Genomic DNA, 27189 nt, shown 5'->3' with positions numbered 1-27189 from the left:
CATGATTGTCAATATTGTAGTTCATCAATATAGGTTAGAACATCCGATACGCATACTCAAATAATCGTAGCCCGTCATCCACCTAAGATTAGAGCATCCGATATGCATACTCAACTTAGCCCGTCACCCGATAAGGGTCGTGGCCTCTATTATACTCAACCAATCGTAGCTCGTCATCCACCTAGGATTAGAGCATCCGATTCCCTCATACCAGTCACTCCATTGACCCTAAATCCATAATCGAGTACAACAATATTCTTTCACACAATAGGATCAATAATTCCATGATACGTACTATTATTGTGTAAATATGTACTCAAAATACAACTCCAAAAATCACCAATCCATTCTCAATCATATCACACTACAACAAATCTGGGTATTAGTGACCACTGCATTGGTCATTAAATCTATCAAATTTGGTCACTAAATATGGTTAGTGACCAAATTCGGGTGGTCACTAGGTGGTCACTATAGGTCCCTCACTGATTCTATTTAGTGACCAACAATTGTAAGTTGGTCACTAATTCGAAATGTCTTCAATGACCACAATATTTGGTCACTAATTTAAAATGTCTTTAGTGACCATGATTATATGGTCACAAATGATAATGACATTAGTGACCTACATGTTCATCACTAAATTGTAATACCAATGGTCACTAAATTGAATAATTTTAGTGACCATATTACTAGGTCACTAATAATTTGGTAACTAAATTGGCAATCATTCTAGGTTGTTAAGTTTGATGTTAATAACCAACAAACTTGACATTAAGTGTGTCACTACATTTTCAAAATGGAGACAATGTACATTTTTTCATGCAATAACCTGCTAAAAGTAGCATTCAATATATAGTCCAACACCAGAAAGTGAAATGTACTCTAAAACCAATTATCAATATCTCTATCTTGAAATACTACATTCGCAAATCCAAAATATAGAGATGTTAATATCCATCTTTGATAACAATTTCAAAATAGACAAAAATACGTTCAAGTCTTTCTAGAAGTTCAATGAGCCTTGAATGAGAGTTTGCAAGATGTACGTACTTTTTGAAGCTTAGACCAAATCTGCAATATAACAAGACATATATAACAAGTTATAACCTTCATCCTAATGTAGTAAGAGTTGCATCTAAAAAGGCCTAGTATTCACTACATACACTATATTATGTTTCCATAATATAATATAAATGCAACAGCTCAATGACTCATGTATGCATACCTCTAGTTTTGGGATAATTGTGCCATCAATTTAAGTAAAAGTGTGTCAGTCTGATTTTGTCTTGCCTTTAGTGCCTCTAACTCTTCATTTTGTTGAGTAGCTCTAGCCTTTACTGCCTTTAACTCTTCATTTTGCTGAGCTGCATCAGCTTTGACTGTCTTTAACTCCTCATTTTGCTGAGCTGCAGTAGACTTCACAGCCATCAACTCCTCTACAAGCTGCATTGCTCGTCTTTCTGCTTGATCTGCCCTTTGATTTGCCTCCCTCAGTTGAGCATCATTTGCTGCAAGTTTAGATCTTTTAGGCTTTGGCCCAGCTCCTAAGCCGCGTATATAGCCTGATCGAGGTGGACCAACAATTTTTGAAAGAACTTTATCATAGATCTCATCTTCAGTCATTATTTCACCAGTTTCTTCATTCATTTGTGGGACGTTTTGTAGATTCTTCATCTCTTCCTACAAAAGAGTGGACATGTATATATATATATATATAGACCATTTTTTAAGTACTGTTATTTTTACAATAATGCAATAATTGAAATAAAAAAATATAGCAACTCACAAAAGCATTCTTTGCAGTATCACCAACCCATGCAGATTTCTTTTCGCTATATCGTGTGAGCTTGAAAAGGTCAATACGACCAACTTCCTCTCCATTCTCAGGATTTCGCTATTTAAGTTTAATCACAACCCAAAATATTTGTCATATACACCTCTCATAGTTGAACATGCCTTAACAACAAAAAAAACTGAAATTGAAGCTTACATTTTCAGTTCTAAGGCGACTAAATGCCTTTGTCCCTGCACAATGTGTTATCTCCAACTTATCTCTGTTTTTCTTGTTTTTTTCACTTGTTTCCTGTATAAAAATCAAATCACAAACTTCACAATCTATAGCAAGTACAACTATAGATGAAAAAAAAATTACTAATTGGGGCCTTAAAAAATAAACATTATTGAAAGAATTCTAACCAGCCACTTTCCATCTTGCCACAGATTTGCAATCAAATAGTTCCAATCTTCCTCTTCCACATCTTCAGGTCGATTTTCTACAGCTTCCTCTATTGAGTCATATTTCAGAAATTTCTTACGCAAATTATAGCGCCAAGTGGTAAAATATCTCATCATATGTTTCTCAATTGCCTCATCCACATGAGACTCATTGCTCAACTTGAATTTTTCCTAATATCATATGATGATGACATATTAGCAAACAAGGCAGATTTCATGTAATAGACTATAATTTGTTGTACATAATTTAGGTCTAGTATATTTGAAGAAAATGGAATGGTGTACTTACACGGGCATGACGAATTAGCAAAGCAACATCTTCTCTTGAGAGCTCAGACCACTTCTTAATTTGCAATGGAACATTTTTTCGAACAAAGCACCCCATACCAGTAATGCAGAATTGACAATTTGTTCCTACAGCTCTCATAGTATGCTTTGGAATATCAATATCAAGTTGAACACCATCACGCTTCCTCTTGGATAGCTCAAGACATCGAGTCTCACCACGTACTTTCTTGCGAACTGCACTGCCTACATGAATTATCAAACTGATCATATAAAGCAATAATTTAAAATACATTTATACCATTAAATTATCAAAGCTCAGTTGACAAATTATTTTTGTTTTACTTACTAATCATATTATGTACAATTTGTTTCATTACTTACTATTAGTATTAGTGCCCTCTTCTACCGTGGGGGAACAAGCAACTTGAGTAGGCTGTGTGGCATTTGCAGTTGAAGTTGATTCTTGTTGAATAGAAGTTGATCCTTGGTTAATAGAAGTTGACCCTTGCTTAACAGAAGCTGATCTTAGCATTCGCATAAGTGGTGATGATTGAACTTGAGGTGGACAATGATGTTTTGGAACATGAGTAGGAATGGAAGTGATAATCTGCTCTACTGATGAGTGCAATGGGGCTGCCGGTGCTTGTGCTGGTGTTGTAGGCTTACTTAAAGACTTTGCAAGCTTTGAAATCTTTTGAGTAGATGATCGCATTTGGTGCTGTGGCAGTGCTTTTGTCCGCAATTGATGTAGAAACCTTGGACCTTGTCTACCATTAGCCATAATGATATATATATATATATATATATATATATATGCACACAACCTGTCATGAAAAAAAAGAGCTATTAGCATGACTCTAAATCTCTTGAAGTAATTGTTTTAATGCTTACCTTATACAACAAAATAAATATATTTATCCTATGCATTAAACAAACTAATGAACTAGTATCAAAATGAACTTGGAAGTTAGAATTGAAAACCCAAGCTTTGTATGACATTGACATACATATGATAAAATCATGACAATATAAAATTGTGGAATAGAATATGCATGGATTCTATCACGTAGAGTCATCCTCGATATCATCATAAGACATCAACTCATTATCTTCATCATTAAAGTCGTCATCTTCTGCATCACTATCTTTAGCATTCAAATCAACAACGATCATATCCATGTCATCTCTATGTAATGACGTCTCTCCAACATTAACTTCAACTGAATCGACATACCCATGTGACTCTTGCTGATATGGATCTTCTACCTCCTCTAATGAATCACCCACTTCAGTTTCTTTTTCTGTAAAATCATACATCCCTCTAGGCTGCGACCTTTCTACAACACGCCAATTACTACCATGCTTTGTATCTTTCAAATAGTATACCTGCTGTGTTTGACATGCTAATGCAAATGGATCATTCATATACCATTTTTTGGTAAAATTAACACTTGTAAACTGGTTCTCATCAACTTGAATTCCCCTTCTTGCATTGAGATCCAGCCAATCACATTTGAAAACGACCACCTGATTATTTCCAAGGTATGATAACACAATTATATCTTTCAAAACACCATAAAAGTCGATACTTTTACCACGATGCTCTCCTTTGACTACCACTCCATAGTTTTGAGTTTTTTTATTTGCATCGCGTTTCTGAGTATGAAACCTTATGCCATTGACGATACACCCACTATATCGTGCCACTTCACGTTGAGGTCCACTGGCCAAGTATAGTAAGGATTCAACATCTTCTGTTGAACCCTCAACTTGCATCTGTTGAACCTATATACACAACTTACCAAAATTAGAGTGAGCAATGAAAAATACACAAGTATAGTTTGGAATTATATATGCTAAAATATTCATCACTCACACGTCGCAAAAACCATTTATGAAACTTCTGTTGTTGTTCTTTTTCTATGTTTGGAATATTTTGCCTCTCAAGTTCTGCTTTATGTTCCCTGCATGCATAACAAAATATTCAGAACTTGGTCAAATTATTGCCTATTAAGAATACACAGATACATTACAGCAGCTCATGTACCTTATATATGGCAGTACTTCATCACAATTATTCAGCACATACCATCGAATCCTTGCAAAGTCAGTTAGGCTAAGAACATCATCAACTGCTCCCTTTAACAACTTAACATTCTGTGTGAAAATAGATAAATCCATCCTTCTCTCACTTACATCATGGTTCCTGTCTACTTGGTTAAACTTTGTCTCAACATCACGAAAGTACATGGAGCAAAATGTCAGGCATTCACAATCACAATAACCTTCCGCAATTGATCCTTCAGGGTGGGCTTTGTTTCTGCAATAATCCTTTAAGTTATGCATTTTTCTGCAAAGAAATATAAATATACAGTTAATACCAAACTATGTATACATAAAGTAATCCAATTATGTTACAAATAGAGATTAATGAGGTAAAATAAGACAAATTTTCTTATCCAAAACAAATTGAAAATGATGCAGATCTAGTGAAGCAATGAACCAACATTCTCAATAAATTGATAGTTTTTTTAGCACCAGTACAACAAAAGAAACAAGTGCATCAGCACAATAAAGAAAAATATATGCATCAGCACAACCACATCAGCACAACCTCAAATATAGAAGCATCAGTACATACCAAAGAAAAAAAAAAATTAAATGCACCACCACAACCACAAATATATGCATAAGCACAAACCACAAATATAGAAGCATCAGCACATGCCAAAAAGAAATAAATGCATCCACACAACCACATAAGAAATTAATAGTTTTAAATATTACCTCTCAAATGGAAACATCCATCGATATTGTACTGGTCCAGCAAGTATGGCCTCATAAGCCAAGTGAATTGGCAAATGAGTCATAATGTTGAAAAATGAGGGTGGGAAGTTCAACTCTAACTTGCATAGGAGTACGACAATATCCTTATCCAGCCTTTCCAAAACATCCAATCTCAAAGTCTTGGAAGTCAACTCCTTAAAGAATAAACATAATTTAATAATGACCTCACGAACATCTTTAGACAAGTACCCACGCAAGGCTACAGGAAGAAGTCGCTGCAATATAATGTGGCAATCGTGACTTTTCAAACCATAAATCTTAGAATCAGCAATGTTCACACAATTAGAGATATTTGAAGCCATGCCATCTGGAAGTTTTGTACAACTACAGAACTCACAAAAACCTTTCCTCTCATCTATATTAAAAGTGTAATATGCTGGTCTAAACTTAATCACACCATCAATATATTTGGGGTGTAAATCAGACTTGATGCCCATCTCTTCCATATCAAGACGAGTCTTATATGAGTCCTTCGTCTTACCTTCAGTGTCCATCAATGTACCCAAAATATTATCACAAATATTTTTTTCTATGTGCATTACATCAAGGTTGTGGCGTAGCTTGAGTGTGTGCCAATAGGGTAAGTCAAAGAAAATGCTTCGTTTTGTCCAATTCAAATGATCAGCACAACGCTTTCTCTTCTTCCCCTTTCCAAAACACGGTTGTGAAACATGAGTCAATTGGCAAACCACATCATCCCCTGATAATAAAGCAGGTTTTAATCTCTTCTCAACTTTACCATTAAACTCCAAATTTTTTCTGAATCTGTGATTTTGTGGCAGAAAACGACGGTGATCATAATATATAGTTTTTTGCCAATTGTTCAACCATTGATGAGGTGTCTGGTCATTGCAAGTAGGACATGCCATTTTTCCTTTGGTACTCCATCCAGACAAATTTGCATATGCAGGAAAGTCGTTTATTGTCCACAATAGTGCAGCTCTTAAATGGAAATTGTGTCCAGAACCAGCATCATATGTATCAACCCCAACCTCCCATAATTGCTTCAATTCTTTAACGGTTGTAGAAACACGTCAATGTCATTTCCAGGAGCTCTTGGTCCAGGAATAAGTAATGACATCATGAAGTATGGATCTTTCATGCATTTCCACGGCGGAAGATTGTATGGAACAAGAAAAACAGGCCACATGCTATAAGAGGTACTTAAATTACCAAATGGATTAAAACCATCAGTTGATAATCCAAGCCTAACATTGCGAGAATCCATGGCAAATGACTCATGCTTTAGATCAAAGTCCTTCCACACTTGAGAATCAGCAGGATGCCTCATATACTCATCATCTGGTCGTTTATCCTTGTGCCATTTCATATCTACAGCTGTTTTCTTTAATATAAACAATCTTTGCAGCCTTGGAGTTAAGGGAAAGTATCTCAAGATTTTCTGGGGAATCTTCTTCTTGCCATTGTCAAAAGAGTACCTAGGTTCCTGACATATTGGACACTCCAATTTATCTTCATACTCCTCCCAAAAGAGTACACAATCATTTTTACATGCATGGATCTTGTCATAACTAAGACCCAAGTCTCGTATAATCTTCTTTGATTCATAATGAGATCTAGGACATGTATTTCCATCAGGTAATGCCTCTTTCACTAACTCAAGCAATGCTGAAAAGAACTTGTTGCTACCACGAAACATTATCTTTAAATGAAGCAGCTTTACAGTGAAGGATAATTTAGAGAATTTTCGACAACCAGGGTATAATTCTTGCTCTGCATCCCTCATCAATCGTCTAAACTTATTTTCTTCCATAATAGGGACATGTTCTTGAGATTCCCTATCATCATGAGCTTGGAAATCATTTAACATTTCAACTACATCATCAACATCCTCTTCATTTTCAGATTCCAAAATATCATCTTCTAGTTCAAAATCATCATCATTTTCTCCATGATCTGTCCACTTAGTGTAATCCTTAGCCATTCCATTTGCATATAAATGATCCTCAACTTGGTCTGGGCTATATTTACGAAAATTATTGCAATCCATGCACGGACAAGGTATCAAATCAGACCCTGGCTTCATGTGGGCAATTGCGAAATTCATGAATTGTTTCACCCCATTGATATATTCTCTCCTTCCCCTAGTGGGTAACTGAATCCAACTTCTATCAATCAACGATACAGACTAACTCTAGCAAATATTAGAAAAGAGACAGTAAACTAAGTTATAACAACTAAATTTCAACAGAAAGCTATTCAATAAAGGACCATCTTGCTTTGATTATACTAGCCAAGAAGTACTATATATCTATGTTTAAGTATATTTTAATATAAGATAGAGCATATCTATGTTTGATAACCATAAAAAAAGTTTGTAATAAGAAATAACAAAAGAAGTCTTACCTTCTTAAGACTTCTTTTGTAAATTGGATATTGAGACTTGTTCGCTCCTATTCAGTAGTTGAAAGCTGCACAAATTGGACAAGTTAATGATATTACAGTAATATCTTTTTGTTTTAATGCACTTGATCATACTTCTTATAGAGTAGGGAATAGGAATAGAAAGATATGTTCTAGTCTAGTAAACATAGTTCAACATTCAATCATTGTTAAGCGATGTCTATTGCTATAATAGTTGCACATATATGGATTATTGTTTTCCAAGGTACATTATGATAAAGATTTACTGATTTAGTCTTCATTACGAAAGGTGTTTAGTCCTTGACTGCCCATAAATATATACCCTGAGGTCCCTGCTATACCAATCACTGAATCGAGCTATTCAATTAGCTCCATAAGAATCAAAGTCACAACAAGACCCTATATATTGACAGTTCTAGATGTGCTAACAGACAAAAAGAAAGAAGATAATAAGGAAACAAAAAGAGTTCATATCAAAAATACAAAAGAGATGGCAAAGAGAATTATTTTTACTAAAACAACTTATCGAGCTTTTTTGTTCTCGCAATGCATATCCGAAGCAAAGCACTAGAAGTGGAATTATCTATATCTCACATCCAAGGAAAAATGGTGAACATAGCTTATTTGATCAACATGCCATCAGAGATAGTTTATTGGTTCCTAAGGAGCAGATTTTATGAGTCAATTTGACTCAAAACAAATATTAAAAAAACAAAACTAGAGGTAATTTGAAGTTCAAAACACAATAATGCAAATTGGTGAAAACTTGGAAAAAAAAAATACTGTACATGCATCCCACAAAGGACATATTGCATGCAAATATACAAACCTATACAGCTACAAATTTGTACAAATGGGTCTGAGGAATACCTTTGGTTTTGAACAAATTTCATAAATGACAAGTCAAGACTCTTCTTTTTCTTTTTATTATTTTGATTCTCTTAGTGACCTTTGAAAAGGTTTGCCTTTATCTTTTTCCAGTTTTTTAAATTTATTTCTTGGGCGTCTTTCATACGTCAATTCATTCATTCTACTTATACTAGTGTTGCTTGTGTTTATCTCTTGCAGAGAAGTTGGGACTATTCATCGGATTACTAGTTTACCTTTGAGGAAGAGGTAAAACTTCAATCTAAAAGTAAATCATAAACCAAAGAACCAGTTGGTCACATAACTTTAATTCTGATCAGTCAGTTAAAGGAAGATAAATATCTTCACTATTTCCTTTTATTACTTGATCAAACATGGTTATAAAGAAATACATGATGCATTATGCTTGTTACTGTTCTGCATACACTTACTTGATGACAACACATTTCACCCATAAATAGTTGTTCCTAACAGAGAGATCTCTCCACAAGTTATATATGGATTTGCTGAATCAATAGACGATTTATACCCATAAATTATTATGTTATCTGTAATTTGTATAAGTTTTAAACACTTGCTTCTTAATCATTTTTAATTTAACTAACTTCTTTCTGTGGGTTTAACTAAATAAGGCGATAAGAATTATGCTATGGAGTGAAATTGAGCTTCCTCTAACATACTGAGTTTGAGAACTTTAACAAAAGCATTTTTTTTTGTTTTGTTTCTTGAATTGCTAAGAATGTCCTTGGCAAGGTAGCCTTGATGGTACTTTTGGTCATTAAATATTAAATGTTTGTTTTCCAGCATCTATTCCTAAGCTTATGTGTTTAGACATTATTTTACTTGTTGCATTGGTTTCACGGGATAATGCAAGGAGGGGTTGCTGTTCTGTTGGATTTGCAAGAGGATTTTCTGCTCTGTTTTGTGCAAGGAAGAGCTGTTCTTCTCTCATTCCAAGGGTGCTTATATATTCATGTAACATTTTAATTATATTAATTCTTGGGTACCAACTTGATTTCGATAGCCAAGATATTTAATTTTGATCAATTGAACTTTTATTGCTTCCCATTATGCAAGTTGTTTTTGTTTTTTGTACTAAGAGGTAAGGCCTTATGTCCCCCTCTTTATTGTATTTGTTTTTTTATGCTAATAAATCATATTTCTTATTAATCTCAATTTACTGTTAGTCTCTTTTTAATCTGAGCAATAAGAAGTGCTCTCTTAGTATGTAAATGGTTGTATTAATCTCATCTTGAAGTACAAAAGTTATATTATTTCTACAGTAAAAATTTAAGTTACAAAGGGATGCCAAAAGACTAGATAACAATAGATTTAATTGCAGTTATTGATGTAAAGATGCATATGTAAACAGAAACTAGTAAATAACTGATGTCAAATTCTTCTTAGACATCAAATATAAGCAAAACACTGATTTGGTTTCAGGATTACACATTAGGTGAAAAACTCGCTGATGTTAAAGTAATGTCAGACATCAGAAGTTGGTGCTTAGACATCGATAATTCTAGGTAGTGATGGGTTTGTAGTATATACAGGACATCATTTTCTTGTAAATCTGTGTTGTCTAAATATGATATAGACATGGGGCAAAAATCGATGTCTAAATGCATGACATTAGACATCACTTAACGAGACATCGGTTGCTTACTGAAATAGACATCAATGTTTAGCTGATGTGTATCAACATTCTTATAATCTGCATGCACTCTAAAGTGTGTCTTGTTACTCAAATGTAGTTTACAACTCTTGAACCTCAAATAATAAAAAGCTGTTGAGCACTTTACATTCACTTGTCTTATAGCTTCAAGGGTCAAAATCTTATTAGTTCCTTCAACATATATTAATTCCATTATTTATTTCAATTATATAACCAGCCATTCCTTTCATTCATTTCAATTAGAATAAGAGTACGTTACTACTGGCATGGCAAGTAACATATATATTCAAGTCAAAAGTAAGTAACTTCTAAGTCATCAGTTCATGACAACAATCATAGAAATAAATGATTTATAGATTATTGATGGTAGAAACCTATGTAACTACGTAAAACATGAATCCATTAAATTAAACTACATGTGTTAAGGATTACGTACATGTTTAATTAGAACTTCCAGTTACTTATACAGCTAAACTAAAGTTGAAAAAGCAATAAGATTATAAGTTTACCAAATTTAACAGCAAAAGGAATGATGCCAAACAAGTCCAATGTGTCTAAAGTTTGAACCGAGGGGGAAAGGGACCGATTAAAGGTAACAACATACCATCTCCACGGTTGTTAGTTCGGGCAAGCTTGAAGGTACTATAGCCAGCATCACCAAGCCTCTTCAGGTACATATTCACAAATTCTTAATTTCCAACCCAGAACTCCTAATTTTACAAAAAAATGGTCTATTAAGCACATATAGTTGGACAGAAACTGAAAAGTTTACTTTTTTCAGTTTAGACAGAAATTCAGCACAAAAGACAAAAGGGTACACAAAGATTACCTGGAGACATATAATAGCAGACGATTCATACAATAGCCAATCCAAAATCTTCTGATTCCTACTCACCCAAAATGAGCTGAATTGACTCTCACGAAGCCCTTGATTCTGTTCCACACCACAAGAACAATGAAAAACTTCATAACACAATCAAAAACAATAAGCAACCTTATTTTTGACTTGAATATATATGTTACTTGCCAGAAATAAAAAAGCCAATCCTTCTTATCGTCTCCAGCTGAACCTTGAACCAGAAATATGAAAAGCCCAACAACCTAATCATTACAAATAAGGAAAATCAAATCAAAACTCAAACAACCATAACCCTAAATTTAAATTGAGTACCGAATTACTTCACGAAACCTCTCTATTCAAACCCCCAAAGTCAATTTGATTGCCAAAAAAAAAAAACCGAATCGAAAGTCAAATAGCTCAACCCAAAATCACAAACGAAGCCATTTCACACAATTCAAACCAAGGAAGGAGGAGGAGTACCTCGTCTTTAAGCAGGGAGCGGATCGATATGAGTGGAGGAGAAGATGGAAGGTGAAGAACGCAATAGGAGTGGACGAGGAGAAGATGAATCTGAGTTAGGTGAAGAACACGAAATAGGGTGCTTATAACTTTGGGAGACCGCTTTGTGAAAATTTGGGAGTAGCGCGCTTATAATTTTGGGAGACCGCCAAGCACCGATTGAAATACATTAAAGATCTAGTTGGTCACTAAGTGCAAGTGTTATTAAAACTTATAGTGGCCAAACCTAAGCTGGTCAATATTAATTAAACATTTGGTCACTGCAAAATAATAATTAGGCGGCAGTTCTGAAAAATCTGGCGCCAACTATTTTAATGACCAATGAATAATGTTGGTCACTAGTTCTATTCTATTAATGACCAACTATAAGTTGGTCACTATGATTTGGTCATTAATTCCCAGATTTGTTGTAGTGTCATCACACCAATCACACGTCAACCAATATATATATTCCACGTAAATATATATATACGTAATCATTCACTCAGGAATGATCGCTAATACCAACTATAATTCACACAAGAAAATTGTGAAATTCACTTTTATAATTTAAATACATTTTACTTACCTATGGACCGTAGAAGATCAAGCCCATGTATTTTAAAACAAATATTCATTTCCGTGAAACATTTTCAATCCAGTACGATATAAGTAAAGTAATTTTGGTTCGTAATATGAACCATGTGAAGTTTACTCATCTCTAATCCAGCTGCGTCTTCTTAATATCCCAAAAACAACAATCTGAAATCGTCCACCAATCAATCCATCAATCACCTAGTCAAACATGATCTTAACTTAGCAAGGGATTCATAAAACACACTAAAACGACAATCCAACGGTCGGATCGAAATTAAACGATGATCCAACGGTCGGATCCTCACAGATCATCCTTAAGATCATCCTTCCAAATTATCATGATGATCCAACGGTCAGATCTTCCTGAATCACCCTTACTAACATCTCCATAATTTTATATGAAAATCTGACGGTAGGATTCTCACGAATCGCCTTCGGAATCACTATTTCACAATTATACGAAGATCCAATAGTCGAATCTTACCCATGACCACACAAAGTCATCGGGACAGTCATACAATCAACATATCAAAATTTGAATTAAATCTGACGGTCGGATCTTCACGGATCGTAAACCGAAGATAAAACGTAAAAACCTTAAATAGTAACTTCAAAACGTAAATCCACTATTTATCAACTTTTTCTAAAATGACCATGTATATATCAAAACGCTCGTAAGGATGCATAGATCATCGTCCAGATAATATAAACTCAAAATATGGTCCGACGCGTCGCCACACGCGGCGGTCAGACCATGGTGAACGCGGCGGTCCACACCGGTCAACCACCTCCGATGCAAAAGTTGTCAACTAAAAACTTCTTCAAAAAAAAAGGGTGATCAACTTTCATATCTGGAGCTAAGCGATATTTGGTCTAGATCGTCCTAGATCAAGCTTTGAAGTTGGATTAATCTCAGCCCTCTGATCACGTTTCCAGATCCAACCAAAGCCGTCAATCTTCAATCCTTGATCTTTCGCTCCACACTCAAAATCGTGACGCAAGGCTTATATGGGGATGATCAGGAGGAAGAGGTGATCACGAAAATGCCAACAATCGATCGACGGAACGCAGGAAAAATTGGATTTCCATCTCGGCTTGGAGGCAGCAGCGGGGCAGGGCAGGGCCACAGGGCGGCTGGGCTCGGCGAGGCGCGCCGGCCTGGAGCGGGTCCGGTGGCGGTGGCGGTCGAGATGGCTGCATTCAGGCCGTGCGGGTCGGAACCGGGTCGGACCCCACCGGGGGGGGGGGCTGCACACGGGAGAGAGAGAGAGAGAGAGAGAGAGAGAGAGAGAGAGAGAGAGAGAGAATTCCTGGGGAAGAAAATGAAAATTTGGGAATTTTTTTGGGTTTTTTTGAAAAAAATTCCAGAAATTTCTATATTTATAGGAAAAATCACCATTTTCAAATATTCGTAATAAATTCATAAGAACTCCAAATATTGCGCTCCACATATCGACGAGCTCTACGACTTTCATGAAAGAAGTTTTCTTAAATTTTGTACATATAAAAAGTCAATTTTTCACGAACCCCTAAATAACGTTCGTTTTCGAAAATAAAAATCGTTCGAACTAATTCCACAACTTCTCCAAGCTTTGTGTTCATGCCTATGACCACGAAATCATTTCCTAAAGGTCATCGAAAATTAATTTGAATTTTCGGGGTATTACATTTTGCCAACTCATTATTATTGAAAGTTTTGTGAACAACTTCTTATACATAATATATAATTACTTTGAGTATTCTTCTCCTATTCATTTTGTATTTTCTCCTCTCATATTATTCCTCTCATCTTCTTGATCCACTTCCTTTTTTTACCCTCTTAGGGTCAAAAAAATTGTTCTTATATGGTAGATGTATGTTGTGGAATATACGTGGGAGAAAAAAAAAAGTACTAATGATCTCTTATCTTTTGTATTACTCAGGTATTGGTTTGATTGCAGTTGCTTCATGTTAGATTGAATGGTACTAATTTTATCTTTAGTTTAGATTCAATACCCACATGTTTGGTTTCAGCGATGGCCACACGTGCTCACCGTCACCCAATATAACTTGTCCACGTGTATGGCTTGAGAAATCGCCACACGTGTGGGGGCGTGTTGAGAATGTGTATAAATATAACTCCTACATTGGAAAAATATAACTTTGTTTTTGGGTTTAGAAGGATTTGGGCCACTCCATCCATTGCCAATTGGTGGTTTGGATGTGAACCCCAGATTACTTTATCAGGGGGGAAGTAATACCAAAACCCCGTGAATAAAAATGAACAAGTACAACAAAAGCAATATAAAGTATTAAGAATAAGTGTTATTACGATGTAGTTCGATCCATATGGTTGAACTGCTTCCATTTAGTATCATACAATACTAATCCCAAGTACATGAATTTTGGAAATGATTTTGGTAGCAGATAAAAGCAAAAAGGTTTTTTTTGTTGTATTCAACTTGATTGGCAAAAAATCAAAATTTCATATTTTCTCTATGAAAATATGAGTAAAAAACTTCGTTGTCGGTGGCATACAAATTTTGGAGAAATTTCGGACAAAATTTCGGTGTGAATTTTTAAATATATTTTAGGGAAAATGATCATTTACCCAATTTTAGCTTAAAAATTGCCCACTTGCTCCACCAACTGTTTTTTAAACCCATTTACCCAAAACACTCTAAGGGATTATTTCCCTAATACCCAATTAATTCTTTTTTATTTTTTTTTGAGACTTTTTTGCCCTCTCCTTCATTTTCACTTAAGAGGGAGAAGTCATCCTCCACCTTGCCGGCCTCCGATGACTAGTGGCAGGGCGCCGACTCCAGTAACCGGAATCCGACGACCGGTCACCGGAATCAGGAATCCGGCTACCGGACTGGTGTCCGGATTCCGGCATCTGAATTTATTGCCCCCTAATAATACCTAGTAACCATATTATTGCCCCCCAGTAATCATATTACTGTCCCCCAGTAATCATATTATTGTCTCCCAATAATCATGTTATTGCTTCCCAAATTCATATTATTTCCGTCCAGTGAATTGTATAAACTCCTCAAACCAAAATCAATACACTATAGGTTACAATTGATCATATTATTGCCCCCAGTAATCATATTATTGCCCCCCAACACTCATATTATTGCCTCAATAATTATATTATTACCCTCCAATCATCATATTATTGCTCTTAAGTGAACCAAAATGAATACATTATAGATACAAAAAAAAAAAAAAATCAGGCTACCAAAAAAAAAGTGATATGGACACCCAGAAATTGCTCTGGGCACCCACCGGAGTGTGAGGCCGGTGCAAGATTGGTTGGGGAGCGGAGTTGGATCGTCATCGTCTTCGTCGAGATAGGAAGAGTTGGCGAAATAAGGTTGATGGGACCGGACCACCGACCTCAACCTCAACCACCTTACGTCTTCGTCGTCCTGGGTTACCCAATTAAGACCTGGCCAAGATCCGGATCGAGAAACAGAGATGAGATGGCCCAGAATCCGCCAGATCGATTAAGTTGTTGGCCCGAATCCGAAGGTGGAGCGCCGGAGCAGCCATGGCAGAGAGAGAGAGAGAGAGAGAGAGAGAGAGAGAGTCTGGGGGAGAGAGAGTATGGTTCGGGTGACGGCGGCGCTCGGAGGTTGAGGTCGAATCCGGATGCAGTGCTCCTATCTTCTCTGATGGCGGTGGAGACTTGATGAGGTGGTGGCCAGAAGCTGCCGGAGCAACCATGGCACAGAGAGATATAGAGAGAGAGAGAGAGAGAGAGAGAGAGAGAGAGAGAGAGAGAGAGAGAGAGAGAGAGTGAGAGAGAGAGTCTGAGAGGATAGAGTTTAATAGGGGCAAAACTGTCACTATAGGTTAGATTGGGTAAATGAGGTTAAAAAACTCTTGGTGGAGTAAGTGGGCAATTTTTGGGCTAAAATTGGGTAAGTGGTCACGGCCCCCTATATTTTATACCCAATTTACCATGAACAATAACTTCTGTATTTCTCTTATAACTTTCGTATACGAACTCCAATTTTTACGTACCACATATGCAAGCGCTCAGTTTAACGTCCTCTACAATTTTCATGAAGAATACTTTCTCCAATTTTGACCCGAAAAAAAAAAGTCAACTTTAGGGCCACTAAAAGTATCGAAACAAAGTAAAAAGTGAAAGTAATTGCCGTTTACCGTCCAAATGACTAGTAAACCGGTAAATTGAAATACGGGACATAACAAAAAGACACCATGGAGTAAAAGAAAGCGTACAGTTCGGAAACAAAGTTGCCTAAACTTGAATACATTTCGTAGTTGCAATTTACATCTCGCAGTAAAGCGCGAGCACTGTTGCTAATAAGATCGAAATAAGATTCTTTCCTCTGGTATTGGTTGCATGTGCCCCACATGGGCAAGGTTTCAAATTTTGGTTTTTGTTTCGATTTCGGTACTTCAAATTTAAGGAAATTTCGGAGAAAGATTCGATTTCGGTGGAAATTTCGGTTAAAAATAAAGAAATCATATTAATTGCTTTTATAAAATGATATTTTTGAATGAAACTTTTACATAGACAAAACTAACCTATAATAAACCTATTTACAATGTAGCCTCTCTAAAATTATATATTTATAATATAATTGTGATATTTAATATGTACGAGTAATTAACTAGTACTGTAGTAGGTTGTTAAACTAGTGTTTTTATCTATATGTAATTATAATTGTGTTGTATATTGATAATGTGAATGTGACTTACTTTTTTTTTTTTTTTTTTTTATCGCTAGAACCCAGTTGAATTGTTATTGTTCCACAATATATAGATCACTCAACCTTGACTGACTCAAACCTGACTAATGGCGTACAAGTTGAATTGTCATTGTTGCACAATATATAGATCACTCAACCTTGACTAACTTAACCTTGACTAAATGTTGTACAAGTTGAATTGTCAATGATGTACAAGTTGAATTGTCATTGTTCCACAATATATAGATCACTCAACCTTGACTAAATGGCGTACAAGTTGAATTGTCAATGGCGTACCAGTTGAATTGTCATTGTTCCACAATATATAGATCACTCAACCTTGACTAAATGGCATACAAGTTGAATTATCATTGTTCCACACTAAATGACGTACAAGTTGAATTCGGACAATGCATATAAAAGCACCATTTGAGTAATACTAGTCTTACCCAAGGTTTCAAATTTTGGTTTCAGTTTCGATTTCAGTACTTCAAATTTAAGGAAATTTCGGAGAAAGTTTGAATTTGGTTAAAAATAAAGAAATCATATTAATTGCATTTATAAAATGATATTTTTGAATGAAACTTTTACATAGACTAAACTAACCTGTAATAGACCTATTTACAATATAGCCTCTCTAAAATTATACATTTATAATAGAATTGTGATATTTAATATGTACAAGTAATTAACTAGTACTGTTGTAGGAAGCTAAACTAGTGTTTTTATTTATTTGTAATTATAATTGTGCTGTATATTGATAATGTGAATGTGATTTACTTTTTTTTTTTTTTAATGGCTGGAACCCAGTAGGAGGTTTGGCTATCACGCCTTTTTCACTAATAATTAGAAAAACACAAGTGTGTGTGTGTGTGTGTGGGGGGGGGGGGGGGGGGGTTGAGAATGTGTATAAATATAACTCCCACATTAGAAAAATATAACTTTGCGTATAGGTTTATAAGGGTTTGAGCCACTCCATCCATTGCCAATTGGTTTTGGATGTGAACCCTAGATTACTTTATCATGGTATCAGAGTGGGTTACCCACGTGTTTGGTTTCAGCGATGGCCACACGTGCTCACCGTCACCCAATATAACTTGTCCACGTGTATGGCTTGAGAAATCGCCACACGTGTAGGGCGTGTTGAGAATGTGTATAAATATAACTCCTACATTGGAAAAATATAACTTTGCTTATGCGTTTAGAAGGGTTTGGGCCACTCCATCCATTGCCAATTAGTTTTGGATGTGAACCCCAGATTACTTTATCAGGGGGGACCTAATACCAAAACCCCGTGAATAAAAATGAACAAGTACAACAAAAGCAATATAAAGTATTAAGAATAAGTGTTATTATGATGTGGTTCGATCCATATGGTTGAACTGCTTCCATTTAGTATCATACAATACTGCTCCCAAGTACATGAATTTTGGAAATGATTTTGGTAGCAGATAAAAGCAAAAAAGTTTTTTGTTGTATTCAACTTGATTGGAAAAAATATCAAAATTTCATATTTTCTCTATAAAAATATGAGTAAAAAACTTCGTTGTCGGTGGCATACAAATTTCACAGAAATTTTGGAGAAATTTCTAACAAAATTTCGGTGTGAATTTTTAAATATATTTTGTGTGTGTAGATATTTTGGAAGTTAAGCATTTCACGAAAATGTATGAAAAATTTCAAAAAATTTCGTAAAAACTCCTTACAGAAATGATATAGCATATGAATTTCTTTTCGGTACTTCCAAAGTAGTTTCGGAGAAATTTAAAAGCTTATGGCGAGAAGTTAACATTAAGAAATTTTTGTGGGGATAAGATTATTCATGGGGCCATTCATTTCGCAGATTATTTATGTGGCCATCGTTTCGCAAAGACTTTGATTATTATCATCACTTGGAAGGCGGCTAAAGGACAAGTTCGCTGTACCTGCCGTGTTCTATCAAATGCGCAATTATATGATACTATAAAGGAAGGAAACGAAGAAGAATTATACCCGTCACTGATAAATGGTACATGATACAATGGGTCACAAGAAAGCCTGCAGCGCAGTCAACTTGATTCCCTTCACATTCCTATTGCTATTATCATGTTCATCACAACTAGCATTTGCCAGAGTTTCCAAGTTTTCGAAAAGCAGTTGGTTTCTTTCCCACGCATTATTTCTTAATTTGTTGTTGGATTGATATGCCCTGGTTAGTTTTACTACTAATCAACTTTCTTATTGTCAACGCAGAAGAAATGATTATCGAGGCAAAGATATCAAGCAGTTCCCATTCTATACCGATGACAACTTGCGCACTTCAACGTGGACCCGTGACAGCGTGTAGAAGATCAGAAAGAGCGCATCAGGGCGGCGGGTGTGAACCAAATTGTCCTTGAACCACGTACGGTTACTGATCAATTGTAGAAGTGATACGGAGGTTTCATATATGGGTAATATTCTCGAAGGGCCCAAGTGATGAACATCTGTTGTGGAATTTTGAATAGGTAATCCTATATGTAATCATCCTCCTGTATTAGATACGTTTTCATTATACGTTTCAATATATTTTTGTGTGGTATTTTTCGGATCCCAACCTTTTTCAGACTCTTGAGTTACATTCTAGCCTTATACAATAAAACCTCTATGTAGTCATAACGGTTGGACCTAACTAATCAGTACTAATAAAAGGGTCACTAAAATGAATGCTTTTTTTTTAACTATAGAGCCACTAACTATTTTTTTTCTCTCATAAGGCAACTAGATTAAAAATTGTGTTAAATACATATTTACGTAACTGTCACTAGAGTAAAAAATCAACAACCATTCTCTCTCTTCAGTGAGGTCTCTAGCCAACTCCGGCAGGGTCTCCGACAGCTTCCGGCGAGGTCTCTAGCAACTACAAAAAGTATTGTCACGAACACCAAAAGCTACTGTAACTAGCAACAAAATCTATTATGATGAGATTTTCGGCGATGTCACAAAAGCTATTGTCATCAACAAAAACTACGGTCCCCAATATCAAAAGCTACTATTCCTACCAACAAAATCTACTCTCACCAATAACAAAAGCTACTTTCACCATCACCGAAAGTTACTCTCATCAATATCAAAAGCAATAACCAAGCAGCAGAACAAAAATTACTACCAAGTAGAACAAAAGCTACTTCCAGAGACTAACAAAGCTATGGAAATGTAAAGGATACAACCAAAATAAAAATGCTACTGTAATTAAGAAAAGAAAACATATTCAATGATACAATAAGTATGCATAATTCAACAATGATACAACTATTTAAAAAGCTACGTTGTAAAAAGTCACTATCATAGTTGTGAAAATATATTACAATAGTTGTGTAAGCTATCGTCAATGTTGTGATGCTACTGTCATCTTTCATATGACCATCACTGATGTTTCTTGTTGTCAGGCTGTACCACACTACACTAACCATAGGCATTATTTTGCCACCTTCAGCACTAGACTTCATTTCAACAATTTTTGGTTGGCCGGATGGTCTCTTGGTTAATGAAGGCTTCACTACCCAAATTCACATGATTTTCGGAATCTACTACTGGAAATGCAAAAGGGGAAGAATTCTGCAAGAACAAAAATACAACAAAACAAGCAATCTTTATCAACTAGATAATCAGAAACAAGCAATCTAAAAGCTACTAACATAGATACAGAAGACTACTATGACATATGTAGAAAGCTACTAGACCAATAACAAAAAGCTACTGACATAAATACTAATTGCAACAAAGCTAGCTGATTATCCATGTTGATAGTGTAACACAAATCTCAATGCTAGAGACACGAAATTACAGCAAAAAGAAAACTGAATTTTGTAAAAAATCATTATTTTCCAATATGATAAGCTATTGACAAAAGACAATTTGAAGTCAATCAAAATGCAAACAGAAAAGCTACTTACATCAGCTTTTAAATTATACTAACATAGGCATAAAAAGCCACTATCACTGTGTTGCAAAGCCATTAAAATAGTTACAGAAAGCTATTGATTTGTAATCAATCAAAATGTAAACTGAAAAGCTACTGACATCAGCTTAAAAGAAATACTAACATTGTCATAGAAAGCTACTGCCACTGTGTTGAAAAGCAACTATAGCAGTTATAGAGAGAGAATTTTGTTCACGACATGAATCGTCATTGAAGGCTTTTTGCCACCCAAAATAGAGAGCGAGCAATTCTTATTACCAAGCATACTTGACTCATCTCAATCGACATCAATACTTTGACCAAAGATAGAATTGATATCTTAAAGTACTGCCAAAATACATCGGCAACTCTATCTTCCTCCTCATTTTTCTATGCTTGCATGGCATCTTTTTCATAATAAATTACCTACAGATGATCAGCTTCATAGACGAGGTGTCCCAGTGGTTTCAGTTTGTCAGCTATGCTCTTTTAGTCATGAGGAAACAGTGACCCATCTCTTTGTCACCTATGCTTTTGCTCAACACATCTGGCAATGGCTTGCTTGTTGTTTTGGTAGCTCCCTTCCATCTTCAGGTACGCCCACTGATCGTTGGGGTTCATTTACTAGTAAAATATTCTCTTCACAATTGATGAATCTTTGGGTTGCTAGCGGTCTATATGCACTTATGGCTATTTGGAAGACTCGAAACAAGCTGTGTTTTTAGAAAAAAACAGTCTTCACTAATGAAAATTTTCCACTCAACTAAAGCTTGGATTCGTTTTTTCACCCCAGACATGCCTGGACACTATACTGGGATCTTGGACAATAAATTACTTGTGGGGCTAGTTGTAACTCCAATGCCGAAAATTAGGCTGATTCCCGACTTGTTTTTTGGCATCCCCCCTTCTTCCTTGGTTGAAACTTAATACTGGCGGCCTTGTTAAAGGAAATCCAGGCCCTGCTGCATATGTTGGTGTTTTCCTTGATTGTTTTGGGAAATTCATTGGAGGTTTTTGTAAAGATCTAGATCAATATAGTGCTTTATTCTCTAAGTTAATGGTGGTCATTATTGGGGTTGAATTGGCTTACCAATTGGGATGGCATCATATTTGGCTTGAAAGTGATTCAACTAGAGTTTTGGCATGTCTTCCTTCCTCTTCTTTTATTCCACCATGGCCACTGCGAATCCTATGGTTAAATTGCCTAGAACATATTCGTGCTCTCATATTCTTCGTGAGGGCAACATGGTGGCTGATAAAATTACGAGCTTGATTTTGACATCCTTATCTCTTGTTTGGTATACTACTCCTCCATCTGAGCTTCTCCCATTGTTATATATGGATTCCATGGGTTTCCCATATCATAGGACAACTTAATTTGGCAATTTTTCTTATTGGTTTTTGTCCAGTATTATAGTTTTAACATGTCTATAGCTTATCATGATACTTGGGCATGTTTTTCTATCACGGGGTGATGCTTTTGGGAGATGGATTTGACTTTTTTCTCAGGGTACCAACATCTCTCTATCTGCTTTGCAATGGATTTCTGTTGGGAAGTGTGTAGATGCTATGGTTTTGCACCTAATTTTAATTGCATGTTGGAGTACTATGTGGATTTGAGAAGACCAAGTTGGAAGTTGGTTTTGGTTCTACTTGTTGTCCATCAAATGCTTTCACAAAGACATAGCAGCTGCTTCGTTGGTTTTCCTATTCTCTTTCTTTTTTCCTTGTATTTTACTCATCGGACTTTGTACTTTTTTTTGTCATTTACTAAAATTAAATAGCGGGACGGGCGGTGGACTCATAGAGCGTGGTGGACCATTCACTTTCGGGTTTGAGGATGAAACTTGTTTCCTACATTGTCTACCTCCGAAGAGATAATATTGCCTAATCTCTTATTTATTAAAAAAAATAAAAAATAAAAAATAAAATGAAACAAACAAACCCTAGCAGAGCTCTAGTATTTTGGAAAGAGGTGCGCGATGCGCATGTCATGGCTCTTTTTCTATTTTCTTTTTTTATCTCATTTGGAGAAATATTTTATTTCATCTTAAATTACATTATTTGTTGGTTTTATTTTATTTCATCTTAAATTACATTATTTGTTGGTTTTTCTATCCCTATGTATCACAGTAGTTTCTCCTACTACAACTTCTTGATCTATATAGTTCGAATATAGCAGAATGATATATAATGGCCACTTTGGCATGAGTATCAATGAAATCTGTAAAGGGAAGTTTCCCTTTCTTTCAAAAAAGACGTGACCTAAACAAAATATTACCTTATTATAATGTGGATTTTGTTCCTATTTACACCTAAATTGGAACCGAAATTTTTTTATGACTAAATGGAGGCTATTCCTTTATAGAGCATTACTATAGGTTTATACCAAGTTACTGATCGCATCTCTCACGTTGGCATCAACGCTAACTAAACGAAAATAGAAAATGATTATCAGGTAATCAAACTCAGCATAACGTACAAATCTGCTTTTATAGTAACAGGTTTGATAAGTCATACAATCGGATAATATGCCTGGATAGCAAGGCCACAAAGACCATCATCCATACTTGAAGTAGTACTTCTAAGAATTCTCATGTAGCCCTTTTCACCCCACGTCTCCCCCCATGAATTCTTAATTAGCCAGTAGTTGGTGCCGGTGCCGTTTTCAGTTCCGTACCCAATAATTGTTACAGCATGGTTCAGGGGGCCATCACAAGGACCTGAAAACACTCCACGTTTGTATGACTTAAATTCTGTTCCATTAGCGCTGATGGCAACCGAGACTGGTTGCATGGAAACAGCCTTGTGAAGAGCACGTTGATTGCTCTCTGGTACAAATACAAAATCACTTATATGGGTAGCATGCTTTTTTTCCTTTTGAGTGTCGCATTTTTGGCGGACAGAAGTGTTCAGGTATGGGTACTCTTCTTCAGTAGCAGTTCCTCCATTTTCTATTATGTATGTATAAGCTGCTTCCATGTCACCTTCTTGGCAGCCATTGCTCGACTTGTCACAGTCCAAAAGTTGTTGCTCGGACAACGAGACCAGTTGGCCAGTTTTGATAAATGTAATCCCTTCCACGGCTGCCATCGCCGCAAATGCCCAGCAAGCATCTACATATATCATACCAAAAATTAATGCATGGATTTCTCAATCAAGCAAGAATGAGTGGATACAGGAAATAAATAATACAAGGAACGTTTGACAGATATATGGTGCTAGCTTCTCAATAACTTACTACATGGAATTTGATTCTTAATATCGGTGACAGCTCCTTGCTCCCTCCAGTCAACGCTATCTGGATAATCAATGTGTGGGCGTGGAAAATAAAGGCCGGGCATTTGTTTGGGTGATCTTGTTAAACTGGAGCCTGTGGGCGTTTTGTATCCAGTATGATGGCTGAGGAATTCTTCATTGGTCATATCGGAGAACTCATTGACGCTTAACTTGTAGGTCTTCTCCCCGTCATTGTTGAATTTCTCCACAAACTCTAGATTCTCCTTGAATATGACAAAACGCCTTCTCTTCTCTGTGCTATCCGGATAGACACGCCCATGCTCGGCCATCCATTGCTCATGTCTCTCAGCAAGGGTTGCTTTGGACGGTGTGCGAGATGTGGCTTGGGATGCTGAGGTCTCCAAGAGGATGAATATGGCAATCACAACAAGGTTTTTTCAAAAGCCATTTTTGACAAACTAATTAGTACTGATATTTATCAGAGTGATAGCAGTGTACCAATGGGTTTGGAACTAAAATAGTGATTGCATGCCAAGTTAGCTGTGGAAACCCAAGCATGCTGTAATTATATAGAAGATGATCACACATGTAAGCCTTTGCTTGGTCATGCGCATAATTTCTTGAGAGGGACAAATTTTCTTTATTAGCCCCTTATTTCTGACTTTACAATATGGACCACATGCAAGTGTTTACAAAATTCAACATTTGTGTCATTTACATTATTTCGACCTTCAACGAATAGCCAAGTTCCACTGACTTTCATGGTCTTAGTTCCGAGATTCTGATATCTTTCACGTCTCCTAATATTCCAGGAACATCTAATATAATCCATCTTCATGTTGTGGCTGAGTGATTTAGATGATATTCATGTCTATATCCACACATTACATTCAGTTTCTCCAAGTGGATTGCATGTTCCAAGTTGCTGGCCATAGGATGTCTCAGTTTGTCTCATAAAGAACGGTCACATAACTTTTCGACCTTTAGCGAATCACAAAATAAATTTTTGTGCTTCACAGATTCAAGTTTGATTATTTTGAATCTGCATGTTAGACAGATAGTTTGAGTTGGAGAGAATAACGAAACTAACCTTGTAGATGAGAAGTATGTTCACACGTTGATGCCAATATAACAAAAATATGATGTAGACTACAAATATTGTTGATATATAAACCAGAATTACAAAATTCAAAATACATGGATCTAAATTATAATTTGATTTTGCTTTCTGAACTGTTATGGTTTTGGTTAATTTGGGGAGACTTTGGAGCTTTTGTTTAATTGAGTCTTAATCACCGTCTGTTATCCCAGAAGTTGAATTGGAAACTACGCAGCTTTTCTATGATTTCAAAATGAAAGTGATGGAAGTGAGAATAGCCCAAGAAAATTTATTCATTTTTTTAATTTTAAGCCCTGGCGTAGAAGTTTCACCAAAGTCTCGTCTGCTATCCCTCAAGTTGAAATTGGAACTTTGTATCTTGTCTTTGATTTCAAAATGAGAGTGATAGAAGTAAGTCCTGGCGTAGAATTTGCATGGTGAACGGATCAAGACGAATAGAATTTCCTACCGTTTTGCCGCCGGCAGCGTCCCGCTGCACCTACGGTGCGGTTGTTATTTCCTAAATTATGTTCATTACTTTATTTCCAATTTCAAAAGCAGTGTAATTTGGTGAGGAAACAAAATGCAAATATAGGTGAGAGGACATGACATAACGATCTTTTTTTTTTTTTTTTAGAGTAATAGTCAACCAACTTTATTAATGAAAATAATAGAAATTACAGCTTATAAATGTAGAAACTACATCAAAATGAAAAATAATCAAAACAATACTAGATGCAACAAGACATCGGAATGAAAACCTAACGAAGACACTAAGGGATGCTATAAAGCATTTTATGGAGCATCGGAAAGAACCCGAGCTATATAAAGATCAACTTATTAATGGTATGATCGACCATACTTCCACGCATTAGAATACGTCGAATAGACGGTAATCTTCCATCAAAATAACCGGTAGTATGATCGACCTTGCCTAATCTACGCAATAAAATACGTCGAATCTCTTGGATCCCAAATACGAAACCAGACATTAGCTGAAAAAGCTTCAATAAGCTGGCACAAACAAAAGCCCACCTTGAAGGGGGCCAAGCCCACTTCCTCTGGGCACCCACACAGAAACGGTGCTCAACCCCGACTCTCGCCCGCGGCAATCCACCTTAACCTCATCAGCTTCACACCAAACACCGTCACTTGTGCCGGATAGGCGCCTCACAGTCCCAAGCCAAAGACCGATCACTGCGTGGCCATGACACACAGCCGTCACTCTCCGGGGAGGTTCCGTCTGCACAAAGCCGGGTGGATCTGCACCCCACCCTTTAAGCCGCGCTCTCAGTGGCCGCTCTATGCCGCCACTGCTCGCCGCCCCTTCGATCCTCCTAGGAGTCGAATCGACAACCCACACACTTTCCAATCTGTCGCACCAAATTGCGCACCGCCGAATGCTGTACCTTTCAAATTGTGCCTCATCCGCTCAACCAAAGTTCTGATCTGGCCGGTCTCCGATGACACTGACACGCTCAAAGTAAGCGCAAAATTTAACCCTGTAAAATGTCATCGTTAGTATATGGTAAATAGGGATCGTTCTATCCGGGGATTGAGGGTACACCTGTAATTGTGTAAACAAATAAAGAATTAAAATAATAAAGTATTATTTACAAAAATAATATAAAGAATAGAAATATATACAAATAATGAAATAAAAGGGGGGTTTAAGAATTATGGTTTCGAAAATTAAACTAAACAAAATAAAGAAAATGTAAAAACACATGTATAAGAATGAAATGTAAGAAACAAAGATCAAAATCAATTCCATATGATTAAACTCAATTCAAATCCTATAATTGATCATCTAAGTCATGAGAAAGAAGTCGATCATGTGAAACGTTAATAAGCAAACAATTTCCCATATTTTACTTTCCTTTACTAATTAACCTAAGTGAAAGCATCTAGATCAATCCTATTAAACATGCAATCAAAGTCTAGAAAGCTAGCTAATCAAAACATGTTCAATGCAAGAAGCATAGA

At 36.1% G+C, this 27189-nt stretch overlaps 2 protein-coding genes and 1 long non-coding RNA gene across 3 annotated transcripts; 1 reads left to right on the top strand and 2 right to left on the bottom strand.

Annotated features, from left to right (window-relative positions):
- Window positions 1–934: 934 nt before the first annotated feature.
- On the bottom strand, window positions 935–11268 carry LOC112202306. The gene is made up of 10 exons (XM_040507421.1): window positions 11130–11268; window positions 10905–11010; window positions 7741–7805; window positions 2908–3350; window positions 2528–2769; window positions 2200–2409; window positions 1994–2086; window positions 1790–1897; window positions 1229–1683; window positions 935–1074 (listed from the first exon to the last, which is right to left on the bottom strand). The coding sequence occupies exons 4-9, from the start codon at window positions 3305–3307 to the stop codon at window positions 1231–1233; spliced, it is 1506 nt and encodes a 501-aa protein (XP_040363355.1). The 5' UTR covers window positions 3308–3350; window positions 7741–7805; window positions 10905–11010; window positions 11130–11268; the 3' UTR covers window positions 935–1074; window positions 1229–1230.
- Window positions 11269–18859: 7591 nt separating this feature from the next.
- On the top strand, window positions 18860–19520 carry LOC112167470. The gene is made up of 2 exons (XR_002923784.2): window positions 18860–19080; window positions 19178–19520. It is a non-coding gene; the product is annotated as an uncharacterized LOC112167470 (long non-coding RNA).
- Window positions 19521–23318: 3798 nt separating this feature from the next.
- LOC112167469 (ervatamin-B) lies at window positions 23319–24641 on the bottom strand. Its single transcript, XM_024304500.2, has 2 exons — window positions 24106–24641; window positions 23319–23980 (listed from the first exon to the last, which is right to left on the bottom strand). Exons 1-2 carry the CDS (start codon window positions 24431–24433, stop codon window positions 23379–23381), a joined length of 930 nt encoding a protein of 309 aa, XP_024160268.1. The 5' UTR covers window positions 24434–24641; the 3' UTR covers window positions 23319–23378.
- Between the last annotated feature and the right edge of the window lie 2548 nt (window positions 24642–27189).

Source organism: Rosa chinensis, chromosome 5, assembly GCF_002994745.2.
Source record: "Rosa chinensis cultivar Old Blush chromosome 5, RchiOBHm-V2, whole genome shotgun sequence".
NCBI classification, from domain to species: Eukaryota; Viridiplantae; Streptophyta; class Magnoliopsida; order Rosales; family Rosaceae; genus Rosa; species Rosa chinensis.
This window is presented reverse-complemented; position numbering and strand designations above follow the sequence as displayed.